The 15336-nt window shown below is 62.7% G+C and overlaps 1 protein-coding gene across 1 annotated transcript; it reads right to left on the bottom strand.

Moving 5' to 3' along the window:
* Positions 1 to 349: 349 nt before the first annotated feature.
* Positions 350 to 14599, bottom strand: KIF18B (kinesin family member 18B). Its single transcript, XM_080565112.1, has 16 exons — positions 14327 to 14599; positions 13526 to 13875; positions 11726 to 11883; positions 11114 to 11218; positions 10745 to 10855; positions 8984 to 9181; positions 8575 to 8751; positions 8140 to 8214; positions 7833 to 7945; positions 7387 to 7507; positions 7019 to 7134; positions 5986 to 6200; positions 4630 to 5200; positions 3830 to 3925; positions 3560 to 3651; positions 350 to 3281 (listed from the first exon to the last, which is right to left on the bottom strand). The coding sequence occupies exons 2-16, from the start codon at positions 13839 to 13841 to the stop codon at positions 3169 to 3171; spliced, it is 2577 nt and encodes an 858-aa protein (XP_080421238.1). The 5' UTR covers positions 13842 to 13875; positions 14327 to 14599; the 3' UTR covers positions 350 to 3168.
* Positions 14600 to 15336: the final 737 nt, after the last annotated feature.

The following is a 15336-nucleotide window of genomic DNA, read 5'->3' on the forward strand; positions in this document are numbered from 1 at the left end:
CTGTCCCCACAGCCACTGGCCCCAGCTGTATCTCCAGGTGTTCAATGGGCTGAGGGGTGTGTTGCACAGCCGCACACACATCCTCGTACAAACGTGTCCATGCACACCCACCGGCACAAAGACGCAGCCACATGTGCACGCCTGTGAAAGCCTTTTCAGGACATGGACGTGTACACAGCCATGAAAAGGCATCCACATGCATGCACAACTCCCCCCTTGGGCACCTACAGATACGCACACGTGCGTCTATCCATGGCCAGGCACACGTGCACAGGGGTGCACCTGCACGTCCACCCCCATAAGTGCACACACGCCACGTGCAATGTAGCTACACACATGCATGGCTCCCCTTGCACGTGTGCAACAGTGTGCACAGATACACACGTGCTGCTTCCCTGAACACACGCGCACGTTGCACACCCTCAGCAGTGCACACGCACATTGATCCTCCCAAGCACACGTACACAGTGTGCAGTGCAGACATGCACGTGCACGGCCACCCCATATGTGCAGATCCGTGTGTGCACAAGCGTGTGCACGCCCACCAGGTCATGCACGCACACACACACACACACACACACCCACCCACACACACACACCCACCCACGCTCACACTGCTTGTGCTGACCCCCCCAGGACAAGCCCTGGCTGAGCACCCAGGCGCCACAGCCCCGTTCCCCACGGCTGAGGCACCCCGCGGGACGCCTGGCAGCGCAGGTAGGCTGCTAATTAAAACTGCTTTTAATTAGCCAGCTGAAGCCTCCCAAGTCCGTTCCAGCCCAGTGGGGCTGTAAGGGCGCTGGGCAGCGCCTGCCCCTCGCTGGGGCCTGGCTGGGGCTCAGGGCGCCGCGTCCTGCTCCCAGCCCCGGGCCTCATCCTGCTGTGGGCACGGCTGCGCGTGCACACACATGTGCATGGCCTTGTCCCCCGCCGCCACCCCCCCACACCGACCTCATTGGGGTGCTCACACGTGCGCCAAGGCCGAGGCGGGGGGGGGGCTTTCTCCCCGCACCAGTCCCCGCGGCCGGGTGCCAGGGCCGCATGAAAGGGGCTCTGTGTGCCGGCGGGCGCGGGCCCGGCATGGCAATGAGGGGGCTTTGTGCGAGCGCGGCCCTGCCGGGAAACGCGGGGCACGAGGCAGCGGCGATGGGCACGGGGCCACCGCCGACCCCAGCCCTTGTGAGCTGCTGTGGCGTGGCCATAAAGTGGGGTTACGGGGCCTGGGGACATCCTGGGGACAAGGCAGCGTCGGTGGGGACCGCGGTGCAAGGCGTGGGTTGGAGGGTGTTTTGGGGACCTGGGGACGTAAGGGACACGTGGTGGCATCGAGGGTGGCCGGAGGCAGCGGGTCCCTGGGGTGCTGGCCGGGGACACTGCAGTGGCGGGGACAGGCCCGGGTGGCTGGCAGCTAGGTGGCAGCCGATGGCCGGGAGAGCTCCCGGCCCGCCGGGTGGGGACGGTGCCAGGTCCCGCTGGGCCATGTCCCAGAGGGACTGTGGAGATACACTGGTGGCACTGGTGGCACTGGTGGTGTGCTCAGGGACATCCTCTTGGCACCACCGCCCCTAATGCCCCACAGCTCCCTGTTCCCAGCCTGATGCCGGTCCCACACTGGGGGTCCCCGCTTTGGTGCCGCCGGTATCGGGACGGGTTTTATACCCGCGGAATCGTTGTGGTGCACATCCGCGCCCCACAGCTGCCGGGAGCTGCCTGCGGTCCCCAGCCAGCCGGAACAGGGACACCCCTGGGGACATGCATCCGGGGGGGGCTCTGCGTCCCTGCAGCCTTTCCCAAACCCACTGGGAGAGCGCGGGGGGCATGGGGTGCCCGGCCGGCCCCCGCTCAGCTCCCCGGAGATTTATTTTCTCCCAGTTCCTACGCAGCCGGGATCAAAGCGCTGCTGCCTCTTGCGGAAAGCTGTCACTCCCGGCACTGCGGGGATGCAGATCTGGGCTCTCCCCCCGCCTCCCCGCTCCCCTCTTAATGAGAGGAACGAACTCAGAGCGGGCTGGAAGTTTTAATTAGAAGCTTCCAGCCTCCGAGAAGACAAAGGCGAGAGCTGCGGCTGCCAGCCAGCGAGCAAAGTAGGGCAGGAGGAGCTGGTGACCCCGCTCCCCGCAGGGAGCAGCCTGCATGGGACGGTGCTGCCGGAGCAGGCCGAGGGCCGCGGGTTAAACGCAGCCGCCTGGCCCGGAGCCCACGCAGCTTCCGTGACCTCTGCCTGTGCCCTCACCACTGCCGGTGGCCCCGAGGAGCCGGAGCAGGCACCGGGGTGCGTCAGGGGGCCCAGTGGTGCCATGACGGGGTGGGGAAGTAGGACAGGGCACAGGGGGAGAGCAGCAGGGGCGATGCTCCGAGCTCTGCCCCATAGCTGGGGTCTCACGGGCAGCAGGAGCGAGGGACCCAGCAGGAGGCAGGGATGGAGTTTGAGCAGGGGGAAGGTGGGGCAGAAATGGCCCTGAGAGCACTCAGCAAAGCGACAGGCAAGCAGCTGCCACCTGCCCTCATCCCCACACCAGGACACACAGCAGGGACCTGCCGGCCCCCGGCACAGCCCCTGCAGAGATGGGAGATGGGGCTGAAGCTACGGGGCCGAAGGGGAAAGCCACGGGGAGCCCGCCCCTGGGAGCCAGAGCCTTTTCCAGGCCCGCTTTGGAGGGAGCCAAAACCCAACCACTGCTCCCTGAGCGAGGGGGAGGCGAGGAGAAGCAGCCACATGTCTCCCCTCGCCCCTCTGGTTTTAAACTTAAAGATTTATTAAAAATGTGTTATTTCTTCTCATCACCCATCTGTTAGCACTCGACACCCTGGCGCAGAGTAGAGAGGGGCTGAGACGTATAATATAATACAAAATATAATATATAGTATAATATATAATCTATCTATAATAATATATAATAATCCATCTATATATATAATATAATATATAATAATCCATCTGCTACAAAAATACGCGGCGCTGGGCCGAGGGAGAGTACACGCAACACAGGAGGCAACTGGGACCCCCCAGTGGGGGGAGCTGGAGGGAGGCAGGGGACAGGGGGGTGACAACTGCAGGTGGCAGGGGAGGTGGCCCTTCTGCCAGGAAGGAGAGGATGGGGCCCAGAGGAAGAACTTTGGCAGCTGGGTTTGGGCCCCCAGGAGAGGACTGGGCCGTGCTGGGTGCCGTCAGCACAAGAGTTTTGGGGCTTGCAGTGTGGGCGCAGGGTAGGCGCTGCCGCGCGCTGTCAGCTCCTTGGCGCTGTGCTTGCCCTTCCAGCCGAGACCAGCCTGAGGATGCTCTGAGGAGAGAAACAGGAGAGGAGGCGATGAGGCAGCTCTGGGGCAAAACCTGAAAGCCAGGCCCCCTCCTGAAGGGGATCCCAGCACTGCCAGCTCCATCCCCCTTTATATCCCACTGCAAGCACCCGCTGCCCTCCCCCGAGGCTCAGGCCAGCGCCTGGAAGCAGCGAACACCAAACAGCATCTGCCACCAGCACCGGACGTACCCCTGCCAGGTACTCTGCCCCCAGCAGCCTGAACTTCACAAGGGGGGCGCCTGGCTGGGAGCGGGGCTCACCTGGGATGCGCAGGGGCTGCGCCGACCTCTGGCTGCTGCTGGAGAGCTGGGCGATTCGGCTCGGGAGCCCGCCCAGCGAGCACGAAGCGGTGCTGTGAAAGAAAAAGGGGACGTAGAGGGATGGCCATCTTAAATCCCAGGCTCAGGGCAGACGTGGATGGCCCCCGTCCTCCCCAGCTGTCAGCAGGCAAGGAGGGGGCTCCAAGCCCCCGAGGGGAGCAGCCAGCAGCCCTCGCAGAGCGCTCCTGGCCCCCGTCTCCGTTGTCTCACCTCACCGCTCGCCCCCACTTCCGCGCCGACGCTTTGGAGACAGAGGAAGGCTTGGGGATGGAGGAGCCCCTCATGGCGAACACCGGGACGGAGGCGCTGCAGCCAGGGAAGAGAGGGTTAGCACAGGGGTGCCTGACCACCTTGCTGGGGGGCAACCAAGGCAGGGAGCAGAAGCCACACACAACCAGGAGAGCAGCCCAGTTTCATAGGGGAAGTGATTTAAACATGGTTAAAGCCTCAAGAAATCTGCACGGGAGGAGGCAGCTGCCCCACCACCACTGCTCCCCGAGACACTCATGGTCGCACCAGCCCCTGCGCCTCAGTTTCCCCAGCTGCCCCCTGCAGGAAATGTTCCCTCAGGTCTCCCACGTTACCTAGGGCACCCCAACCTCTTTCCAGACGGCCACCCAGTTCAGCAGCACAGGCCATAAAGACAACACTGCACAGCCCCGCTGCTCACTCCGACCTCTCCTTAGGGAGAGGCACTGCCCCACCTGCTTCCCAAGAAGTACTTGGGGCTCAAGAAGCCACCTGGAGGATACTTCTCCGAGTCCAAAGGGAAAAAGGAAAAGGAGGAATAGATTTTTTTGGAATACTTCTTATATCTGAGCAAGCAATTCATGCACAGGCTCAGCCCACTGCTTGCAGGCTGTTTTCTGCCCTGTCTTCCCTCCTAGCCCAGCTGTGGGGATCCACAAAGGCTCTGCGGGTGCAGCTCACCCAAAAAACAAACTCAGGGAGGGGGAAATCCCCAGCCATGCAGGCAGCCCTTCCACGAGCCTGGGCGCAGCAGCACTAACCTGGGCACGAAGGGGCCACCCTGCTTGTCTGAGAGGCACTGGGCGTTCTCGCAGCTGGGGAATTCGGGCAGGTTGAAGGTGTCTGGCTTGGCCACATCAGGTGAAATGCTGTCCTCAAAGAGGTCAAAAGTCTTGTTCAGGTCATGGCCAGCCAGGACAGTCGGGGTGCAGTAGTTCTGGGCAGCCGATGTCATCAGGGACGTGCATCTTTTGGTGACTGTCAGCGGGCTGATTCTGGGGGTGCAACTCGACAGCAGCTGGGAGGATTTGGCGTCTTTGAAGCAGGGTGTGCGCAGGCTCTGCATCGCCTCGGGAGCCTCCGGTTCTCTCCTGGAGCCCTTCCGTAGGCCCAGGGGGGAGGATTGCCTCTGGCGCTTCGCCTGCATTTTGAGGCTGTGGGGAGTTTCCCGTCTGGAAGCACTGCTCGTCTCAGACCTCCTCCTCTTCCTCACCAGGCCAGGAGCTGCCAGAGCGGGACTGGAGAGCGGAGCAAGCTGCTGCAAGCGCTGCACAGCTGCCCTGGTCACGGGGACGCTGGGCTCAGCAGCGGGCATGGTGGCTGCTGCCCTGGCTAAAGGAGAGAAGGAACACAGTCAGCCCTGCCCGCAGCGGGTCCCAGACATCCCCGGCACCTCCTTCTGCCCCCGGCACGGCTCCGAGGTGTCTGCCCAGCCCTAGCCATGAACCCAACAGCAGCGGTTTGCCAGCAGGTTTTGCCATCAAACCATGCTCACACGAAACCCAGAAGGAGAGGCAGCGTAAAGCCCGACGTCTCGCCAACCTACAGGCACCGGACTGGTTCCAAAACAAACGCCCCATGGCAGTGCCCCGGCTGTCCCTAAGAAACGGGGTCTGCAGAGTCCACAGCTTCACTGCTGGGTTCCTGCCGTGGCACTGAGGATGTGGAGGAAGAGCTCAGCGCTGCTCAGACACAGGCTGTCAGACTACAGCTGGGCTGACTTGGGCAAACATACCAAGGAGTAAACAAGACTAGAAAAGATGAGAATCCGAGCTGCTGCTGTGGTCTTGTGGACCAGAAATATCGCTCACGTTTAAGCTGACTCGTGCACACATGCTGAACTCCCCCGGGACAAGTGCTGCTCACTGCTCCTACCGTGCCCCGGGCTGCCAGAGATGCTGGCTGGCCTGAAACGCTCGACAGAGCATGGCTGGGAGCCGCTCTCGGAGTTCCCCGCTAGGCACCGTGTCAGGAGGAAACTCAGCTCAGCTCTCAGCCTGTGCCCACGGCTGGGAGCTGCACCCTCTCACAAGCATCTCCTCCAAAGCAGCCCTCCAGCACACGCTGCGCCCCAAGGAACGGGACCGGGGACAGCACCGACTGTCCCAAATCCTCACCGTCACAGCCCCGCCGCGTCCTCTGGGCTGGGGTGGCCCCGTGGGTATCTGCGGATCCATTCAGCAGCGGGGCTTGCTCCAGGCTTGCACCAGCCTCCTGGTGCACCAGGCGCTCCAGTTGCTCGAATTCAGAGACCATGTCAGGAGTCAGGAGGTTGGCAGCCTTCAGGAGCGAATACTGCTTTCGGGCAACGCTCAGGATAGCGGCCACAAGCCTGGGACAGAGCGGGACATGGTGTCAGATGAATGGACCTGGCCCAAGGCAGCTCCTCTGCATCCAGACCCAAGAACCAATTCACAGGTGAGCTTGGGTCAGCGTCACCCAGACCAGAGGCTCAGCACCACCAGCAGCACCTCAGGGACCTGCTCGAGGCGGGGCAGAACCCATTAGTACAGGTTTGGGCAAAGACGGACAAACTTTGAGGCTGTGAGGTACCAAAGCTGTACATCTACCGGAGGACCTGAGCCGCAAGGTGTGCGTTCACCTGGTGGTTACAAGGAACGCAACAGCATCCGTGCACTTTTTTGCCAGGCTTCAGGCACTCGTTAGCTCGGATAGAGGCAGACAGAGATCCAGGCACACGTTGAGGCCAGCCTCCCTCAAGAGACCTTTCTAGAGAGGTTCGTTCTGCCAAGATGCTTGGGGCAGAGACATCAGCAGATGGTGCCGCGGGAGCCCTGCCAGGGCAGGACCTTGGGGAGCCAAGGCAGGAGGAAAGACTTTGCAGAGGTAATTTCAGGACTGACAATTTGCACTTAAGGCTCCCGCAGCTGCTGTGCCTGGAAACCTCCCTCTGTCCATGGAAATGGCATTTCCAGGAGATCATCCCATGGGATTAGATCCCCGGGAGCTAAAGCTGTTCTTTCACACACGGCAGCCATCTGCAAGCAGAAACCTGCTCCTGCATCCGCGTGGGCTGTCCCTGGGATGGCTGCATGCAGCAGGAGGGTGGACAACGCATCCTGCGCGGGAAATGGCGCCAAGAGGCAGACAAGGGGAAGGGGCACGTGGGGGCAGCACAAGGACACTCACGTTTCTGTCTGGCTGCTGGACAAACTCTGTAGAAGGCAGCTTGGTTTCCTCGTTCCTGGCTGGAGATCTGTCCCATCGGTTGCTCTGGGACTCCTGAGAGGAGTTTCCTCGGGAGCCTGAAGCAATAGCCAGAAGTAAGAACTCTTCTAGCCCAAGATTAGTTCATATTTGAACTGAGTTTGATCCCCCACAGCTGTTTTCTGGGAGGTTAAGGGGTTTTGCTAGCAATATGCAGCTCACGCTGAGCCAGGACCCCGCAGACCAGCTGAGCTCCTGCCTTCTCCTAGCGCACCAGCTGTGCTCCGAGTGTATCTGAGCCCCCAGCTTGTTGTGCCAAGCCCTTGCGTGCTGCTCGCCCCTTCTCTCACCTCCTCCTCCAGTTCCAGCTGTGGCTGAGCAGCCTGTCCAGCTCCCAGCTCCTGCTGCCCTCCATCACTCATCCCGTGAACACCCAGGGCTGAGCACGTCTCCGGGACAGCTTCCTCCAACCTACAGCAGTCAGATAGAAAGTCACTGAGACAGAAGATCCACTGAGAAAGCCATCACATTTGACTGAGAAGTTTGGGCATGGATCAACCAGGACAAGACGCGGCCTTTGCAGCCCAGCTTCCCTCGGGGCTTGCATGCTGTGGTCTCTCAGGCCCATAACTACACCTCAACATGGTCAAGATGACGACGCACGCTGGTGGAGAAGCTCCTGGGCTGACACCTGGGCTCTGACCAGCTCTGAAGCTGCGCAGCCCTACTTGGCACAGGGGATGCCAGGAGGACCCAGCAGCTCTGCCCCAATTCCTTGCCAGCCCCACAACCTCACCTGGGCAACCCCGCTGGGCTCCAGCTAGGGGCAGCCAGTGGTGCTGGTGGCTGCTTCTCCGCGTCACGTGCGGCGTCCTCGTAGGCACGGAGCTTCGCCCGCAGATCTGCCACCTGCAGGGAGGGATCAGCTGCTTCACAGCTGGCTCTGTGACCCCGGGGAGCTCAGAGCTCCCCGAGAGGCTGATGCCACTTTCCCGGTGGGCAGCACTGTCGCACAGCTCAAAGAGGACCATGGGGCTCAGAGGCGCACAGCCCAAGCAAACCACGGCTAAAGACAGAGCCCTCCCTCCTTGCCAGCACCTCACCTCTGCTTTCAGCTGCTCACAGATCACAGGGTATTTACTGATGTGGCAATCGAGGCTGAGGACGTTGCTCTTCAGCTGCAGAGACAGGGACGAGCGAGAGGTTAGAGAAGCACTGGGCAGCACATAGCCCTCAGCCAGAGCCAGAGCAAAGCCCGCTCCCGGGTGGCTGCAGCGGGCACCACATGTGCTCAGGGACCTGCTGTCCCAGCCACGAGCCCTTCTGGGCTCTGGGCTGAGGGGCTGTAGCACAAGACCGGGCACTCAGCGTCCTCAGCTTCATCCTGCCCGGAGCAGCCCCCATGGGTGGATAACTCAGGCTGGAGCACGGAGACTCCTAGTAACCTACCCCACGTACCAGGGCACGTTGCAAAACCCAGCTCCTTTCCACCCGTCCCCAGCAGCTCCCCAAACCGCAGCAGGTTACGAGGTCCTCACCGACAGCTTGATCTCCTTGGCCCGGTTGGCGTACTTGAGCGTGTTGTAGGTGTCCTCGTAGGCCAGCGCGGAGGGACTCACGGCAGCAATCATGACGGTGCGGCAGTTGCCTCCGATGGAGTCCTTCAGCAAGCGCGTGAGCTTGCTGTCCCGGTACGGGATGTGGGTCTTCTTGCTCTGCACCAAGATCAAGGGGCTGCTCAGCTTTTGGGACCTGCGCACTCAGCCCCAAGCTCTGCATCACAAGGGCACGGCCACGCTCATCCCACTGCACTTTTCATAGCCCAGCCCAGGCTGCCGGCCCCACCACGGCAGCAGAACCATCAGCCCTAGCACTCAAGGACACCCATCGCATCCACCTGCCCTGCAGAGCCGTAGCCCGGCGGGGCCATGCAGGGAACAGCCTTACCTTGGCGTCAGCCAGCGCGTTGATGACGTTGATGAGGGCCAGCAGCGAGCGGTTGATATTGGCACCTTCCCGGAGCCGTTCTCCCCGGGTGTTGGTGACCGAAGCTCGCTCCGAGCCTGCAAGGTCTATCAGGCTCATCTTGGATACTTGCAGGTCCTGAGTGAGGCCGACAACACGGTCCTGCTGCTTCACGTAGATCTGTGAAGAAAGAGAGCCGTGAGGCTGCAGCTCAACAGGGCACGTGAAGTTACCAGAGGCAGCTTCACCCGCAGAACAAGGTGTCAGTTTGTATAAAAGGATGGTGAAATGGATTACAAAGGCCAGGAGATGGGGCAAAGTCCTAAGAGGATCCCTACACACGGATAAGACAAGCCAAGACTCTCTGATGGCACGGGTAGCAAAGCCACGGGAGGGATCAAACAGGAATTGATAGAGCTATGGAAAATGATCAGCATTTCCTTGTGCGGGAGCAGCGTACAGCTGGTCGGATCCCCAAAGGGCAAAGCTGACGGGGAGCCCCGGTGCCACCCGGGAAACGCTTGCAGCATCTCAGCCTCAGCCCCAGATCTGACTGTGGATTTTGCCTCCAGAAGGATGCTGGAAGATGATCACCACGGTATAGGCTGGGAAACCCAAACCTGACAGGGGCTGCAAGCCCCCACACACAGCCTCGCAGTCCCTGGGAGCATTCAGGCGGGGTTCTCAGTGCTGAGCCCAGTTCCTGGCTTATGTGGGCAAGGCGGGACTTGCCACTGAGACTCCGCAGCACTGCTCCACAGCTTCACCTTCTGCAGGCCTAGAGATCCCCCAGGAGAAGCGGACACCTCTCCCACCACCCCATAACGCCCTCAGCAGGCTGCTCGCCCCCCTGCCCAGCTGCCTGCCACGGGCCGAGAGACGTCCACGCTGGAGATGCCACTGATGGCAACCAGCCGCGCGTCCTCCCGCGGAGCCCAGCCCCTCCGCAGCCCCTGCCCCGGCTGCCGGGAGGCAGAGCTGGCAGCGGGAGGGCAGGCTTCCAGCGCCGCTAATGGATTCGCAGCAGGCAGGAGTCCAGCGCCCACCGCCGTGCCCAGCTGGGGAGCCGGCTGGGAAGCCATCCAGACACCTGGACTTCCCCTGCAAGCAGCCACGGGCAAGGCACCAGGTTCACACTGAAATTACAGTCAGAGTCCTCAGTCTCCCCACGCAGCCGTGACGGCCCTGCTAATTCAGGGGAGGGCCTGGCTGGAATTGAAATCAAGCGGCAGGTCTGTGCGGGAGAGCGCCGAGGAACCAGGAGCAAACTTACAGAGCAGGGAACGTAACTCCTGGCTCGGAGCCGAGGGGGATGACGGGGCAGACAATATGCCTGCCCCCAGCTGCCTGCAGGGAGGGACAGCCCCGAGGCAGGTCCCCTTTGCTCTAGGTCAGGTTCGGGCGCATCTCCCTACAGCTCACACACTCAGCCTGCGATAGGCGAAAGCATCAAGGGGATTTTCAGCCCCTGGGAGGTGTAACACCAGGCTGGACCTGCTGGGACTGCTGGCTGGGGGGGTGCAGCCACCAGCACGACCAGTACGCTCTGTCCCAGTGCGGAGCAGGCTAAGAGGCTTGCCCAGCCCTGTGTCCTCTCTTTTGGGATCCACGGCCGTTTTGATTTTCCCTGCAATTCACCAGGAGCAGCGATAGCGACCCTGCTACGCCAGGCCCAGCGTGGGCTTGCTTCCTATCTCCCGCTCAGCACAAAGCCTGAGCAACACGGCAGCCAGCAGCCCTCACCTGGAACACCGCGTGTGAGCGGGAGGAGCTGGCGTTGGCGTCTGTGGGGTGCTGCGTCCGGTTTTTGTTGCCGTTGGCCAACATCTCCAGGAGCTGCTCTGCCGATTTGGGCTGGAGGAGAACACACAGAGGCAGGGATCAGCGGGCTGGGCGCCCCCTACGCAGGCACCGAGACAGCCTGACATCAAGCAACGGCAACAGCTCAGATGAAAGGCAACCCACTGCTCTGCGGGGTTCGCTTCAGCTCGGGGTCGTGTTTGCTGCTAGTAGCTGCACAGAAAGCACAACCCCTGCCTTCCCGTACGTTTGTTTTCAGAACTGGTTTAGCTGCAGCACTGCTCAGAACCCGCGCCCATCTTTTACACCCACCTGATGGAAGGAGAGGCCCTGGACCACGACTCCTTTCTCCGGGTCCTCCCGGATCGCCAAGGGGCCCTTGGGCTCCAGCAGGTCGTGAATCTGCTCGTTGTAGACCTGGAGCGGGGAGCCCGCAGTGAGGCTGAGGTCTGCTTCCCCAGCAGGGAGCAGAGACAAGCTCCGCGCATCGGGATCGCGCCCGACCCGATCAGACGCGCCCTCCCCGCCCCCCCCCTCCGCGACGCCCCGCAGGCCGCTTCCCAGGCGCGACACGGAGCAGCCGAGGGTGCTCTAAATGCAGAGGACGGCTCTCCAGGGCTTTGCTTGCAAGTCACCGTGCCACCGCTCCCCTGCGGCCCTCTGAGCCGGGAGGAGCAGATTGCTATGCAGACCGCAGGCACCGCGGCGTGTCAGCGAGCAAGAGAAACTTCCCGGGCTCCAGATGGGGGAGAGGCAGGGAGGAACCAGCAGCCCCAGTTCACCCAGGTGAGCCTGGTTCCAGCTGGGGCGCAGCTCTCTGGGCACCGGGGGCACTTGGTGTGGCCCGCGGGGGTCTGCGCCAGCCCCGACTGGTAGCAGGGGTGCCCCGGAGGCAGGAGGGGACGCGGCTCGGGCACGGCGTACCTCCTGGTAGGAGACGAGCACCTCGCAGCTCTTCTCGTCCTTCCTGGCTTCGATCCTCTTGTACAGCTCCACCATGGTGAGGTACATGATGCCGGGGCTCTGCTCCGAGCCCAGCATGGTGTAGGTTTTCCCCGCTCCCGTCGCACCGTAAGCGAACACTGGGGAGAGGAAGGGCGGACGTTTGAAGCTGTCGTTACCAGGAGCCGCGCAACGTTCCTGCAGCAGCCCCTGCAGCAGGGCTGGGGTCACTCCCTGCCTTCGTAGGGACCAGGCAGAGCGGTTCAATAGTTAATTATCCTCAGCACTGTCTGCACTATCCTCTAGTGCAATTCCTTTCTAGTTTCAGCTGTCAGCATCTCTAATTTAGCAGATAAAGACAGAACGAGTCCCCAAACCGTCACCCATTTAGACACTTTGAGGCCATACTCGAGTCACCCTTTAACCCTCCCTTTAACAAGCTGAGCAGCCCCAGCTCCCTGCCTCTCACTGGGAGGTGTTTCTTTTTCCAGACCTTGCAATTCATCTCATTTTTAACCCCAGTCTTTCAACACCATTTCTGAAGCATTAACATCAGAGCAGGACACACTAATCTAGAGAGCCTCAGCCCTTCTCCCCATTAGCGACACTGTGCTTTGTGAATGTCTCATTCGAGGATCCGGGGTTTATTTTATGCAGATAGAGACTCAAGACATGCCTGCCAGGTGGGCACGGTGACAGAGGCAGCCTTCAGCGGCTCGCCGAGGAGCCAGGAATAGCATCCTCCGGTCCCGGTGCCCAGCCCGGCGCATGATGAGACAGGAGAGCCGTCGTCTCCCGCCCGGCGCCTGCCTTGCGGCAGTGACATGCTCGTTACGCCGCTCCTCTGACAGCCCGCGAACGGCACGAGGATCTGCAGCGTCGGGCGAGGAGCTTGCAGAGCCGGTCTTTATTTGCTGCCAGCCTGGGAGACGTGCGAGGGGCACAGCAGCCCCTGAGTGCCCTGACACAGGTGCGCCTCACCTGGCCTCCTGCTCTGACGCTCAGTGTACCCCCCCAAGCACCGCTGGGGGGGTAACGGCTCTGCCCATCGCAGCCTTTTGGGATGGGAAAGGACGGCAAAACCAAAGCGGCCTTTGCACTGTGAACCCGTTCCATCTCCTGCTGCTGTTCCAGCCCCAGCACGGGTTGCCTTCCCCCAGAACGCCACAAATGCCTGGATAACGCCTGCCCGATCTCATTTCCTACAGCGGTGCCCATTTCCCTTCAACACATTGCATCTCCTAAAGCGCTGAGCACCATCGTGGCCCTCACAGCTCTGCTGGCTGCGGCCCCAAAAGGGACCAGAGCCCTGGCTGCTGCCCCTGAGAGCAGGACAGTCGTGCCTCGGTCGCACACGACTCCTGTCGCCCACGCAGCACGTGGCTTGCTGTGTCCGCAGCTTGCTCCGGCCGTCGGCAGCACCCAACCCCCCTGCTCCACAAACTGTCTCCCGCTACACCTCATATTTCATTTCTCCTCGTTGACCTGAGGAGTCCAGTCAACGCTTTTGTGCCAGGAACACCCCAGTCCGCACCCCCAACCACCCCCAGCTCATCGCCACTTGTGGTTTTAAGGCTCTTTGCTCCTGCACCGCTGCCGTACGACCCAATCCCTCTCTAACTGCTCGGGGTATCCCACTAGCACCAAAAATTCAAGGTGTGAGAAAAGAGCAGCAGCCACCTGCCCCCTTGGGGACGTCCCCGTGTGGCGACCGGCAGCACGAGGGCCGCATCCTGGCTCTGCTGAGCAGCAGATGGGACGGAGGCGGCGGCCAGGCCTTACCGGAGCAGTTGTAGCCATTGAGGACGCTGTCCAACACCTCCCGCGTGGTGTGCTGGAACACCTCCTCCTGCGTGGCCCCCTCCCCGAAAACCCGGTCGAAGACGAACTTCAGGTCCTTGCCCCGGTTCTTGGCCCCGCGGCCGGGCAGCGCGGCGCCGGGGGGGCCGCTGGGCTCCTCGGGGTCGAAGACGAGGATGTGCTGGTCGACGACGTGCAGCACGGTGTGCGCCGCCCTCTCCCGCTCGCAGGCGGTGGGGGGCCGCACGCGCACCACGACGGCCACGGTGCCCTCCTCGGGCGGGGATTCCAGCGCCATGGAGCTCGGCAGGATACAGCCCAGGGGCCACACACTGTGGGGGAAAGGGGTCAGCCCCGGGGCTGAGCCGGAGCGGGGGGACCCCCACACAGGAGCCCCAGCTCCCACCTCCCCAAATTCCTCCCCATCAATGCCACCCCCCCCCCGTGCCCCTGCTCACACAGCTGGGGCCTAAACCCCCCGAGGGCGCTATAGGATCTGCCCCTCCTGTGCCCTGTTCCCTCCCTCCAGGGCCCTAACGGACCCTTCCACAGGGGCCCTACGACCCCCACACCCCTAGCCCCCTGCTTTGGGCCCTATACTGACCGCTTCAGGCCCTATATATAGGGCCTGAATACAAATACATATATATATATGGCCCCCTGTAGGGCCCTATAGCCCCCCTCATCGGGCCCTATGCCAGTCCCTCAGGGTCCTGTAGCCCCCTTTGAGCCCTATCCTGACCTCTTCTGACACTATACCAACCCCTGGGGCCCCATACTTACCGTTTTAGGAGTTATACCGGCGCCTTGAGGCTTTATGGCCCCTCCGTGCCCTATAACGACCGCTTTTGTGCCCTATAGCCCCTGTTTGGGGCCCGATACCCACCCCTTTGTGCACTATGACGACCCGTTGGGGCCCCACAGACCTCCTTTGGGCTCTGTACAGACCCTTTAGGGCCCCACACCGACCCTTCCGGGCCCTACAGCCCCACTTGGGGCCCCGCACAGCCCCCGGCACCCTCCGCCCCACTCACCCGCCGCTTCCGTTCCTCCGCGTTCAAACCACCCGGCAACCGCCGCCCGCCCTCCCGATTGACCGCTCGCTCCGCCGCCTCCCATTGGCTCCCCCGCACCACGTGCCCCCCTCCCTCCCGCGCGAGGCCTCACGGGAGCTGTAGTCCCGCCGTGCCCCGTCCCGGCGGGCGCGGGCCGCCGCCATGTCGGGGTCCCGGGGGCGCTGCCGGGGCCGGGGGCTGGGGGCGGGCGGTGGTCGTCCCGCCCGCCCCTTCCCCAGGCGGCAGCCCCGGATCGCCGCTCCCCGCCTCCCCTCCCGGCTCACCGGGGCTGAGAAAGTTGCGTGGGGGGTCCCCAGCCCGTCGCCACAGCCACCCCGTGTCCCCAGGGGCCACCAGGCAATGTCCCCACGCCCGGTGCCACCTCTCGAGAGGTGTCACCGCGTCCTGTCACCGCGTCCTGTCACCGCGTCCCTGCACTCCTGTGGGACCCCACCATGGGGACAGCGAGCCCCTGAGGGGTCACACCTGCTGGCAGCCCACCCAAGGGGACAGGCAGGACCCTGCCTCTGGGCAGGACCCTCTGGGGACACCTTGGTGGCATCGCCGCGTCACCCCCAGCCATGCTCCGATGGGGACACCGGCACCTGGGGACAGGCAGCTGCCACCCAAAGCGGGTGTGGGCCCCTCCTGGTGCCCCCATTTCCTTCTGCTGCGCTCTTGGGGACGTGCCCAGGAAGGCCACGAGCCCACGGGACGCCGTCCCCAGGGCTGGGGACA

The sequence above is a fragment of the Anser brachyrhynchus genome (genome assembly GCF_964034855.1).
Source record: "Anser brachyrhynchus genome assembly, chromosome: 22".
Classification (NCBI taxonomy): domain Eukaryota; kingdom Metazoa; phylum Chordata; class Aves; order Anseriformes; family Anatidae; genus Anser; species Anser brachyrhynchus.

What these genes read in the sequence shown, in the direction of transcription:
- KIF18B (XM_080565112.1), bottom strand. Translation starts at nt 13,841, where the DNA reads ATGGCGCTGGAATCCCCGCCCGAGGAGGGCACCGTGGCCGTCGTGGTG. An exon ending in TCCAGCAGCCAGACAGAAAC is followed by an intron (nt 6,201 to 7,018) that starts GTGAGTGTCCTT and finishes GCTCTGTCCCAG; the next exon opens with GCTTGTGGCCGCTATCCTGA. An exon ending in GACGCGGCGGGGCTGTGACG is followed by an intron (nt 5,201 to 5,985) that starts GTGAGGATTTGG and finishes TCTCTCCTTTAG; the next exon opens with CCAGGGCAGCAGCCACCATG.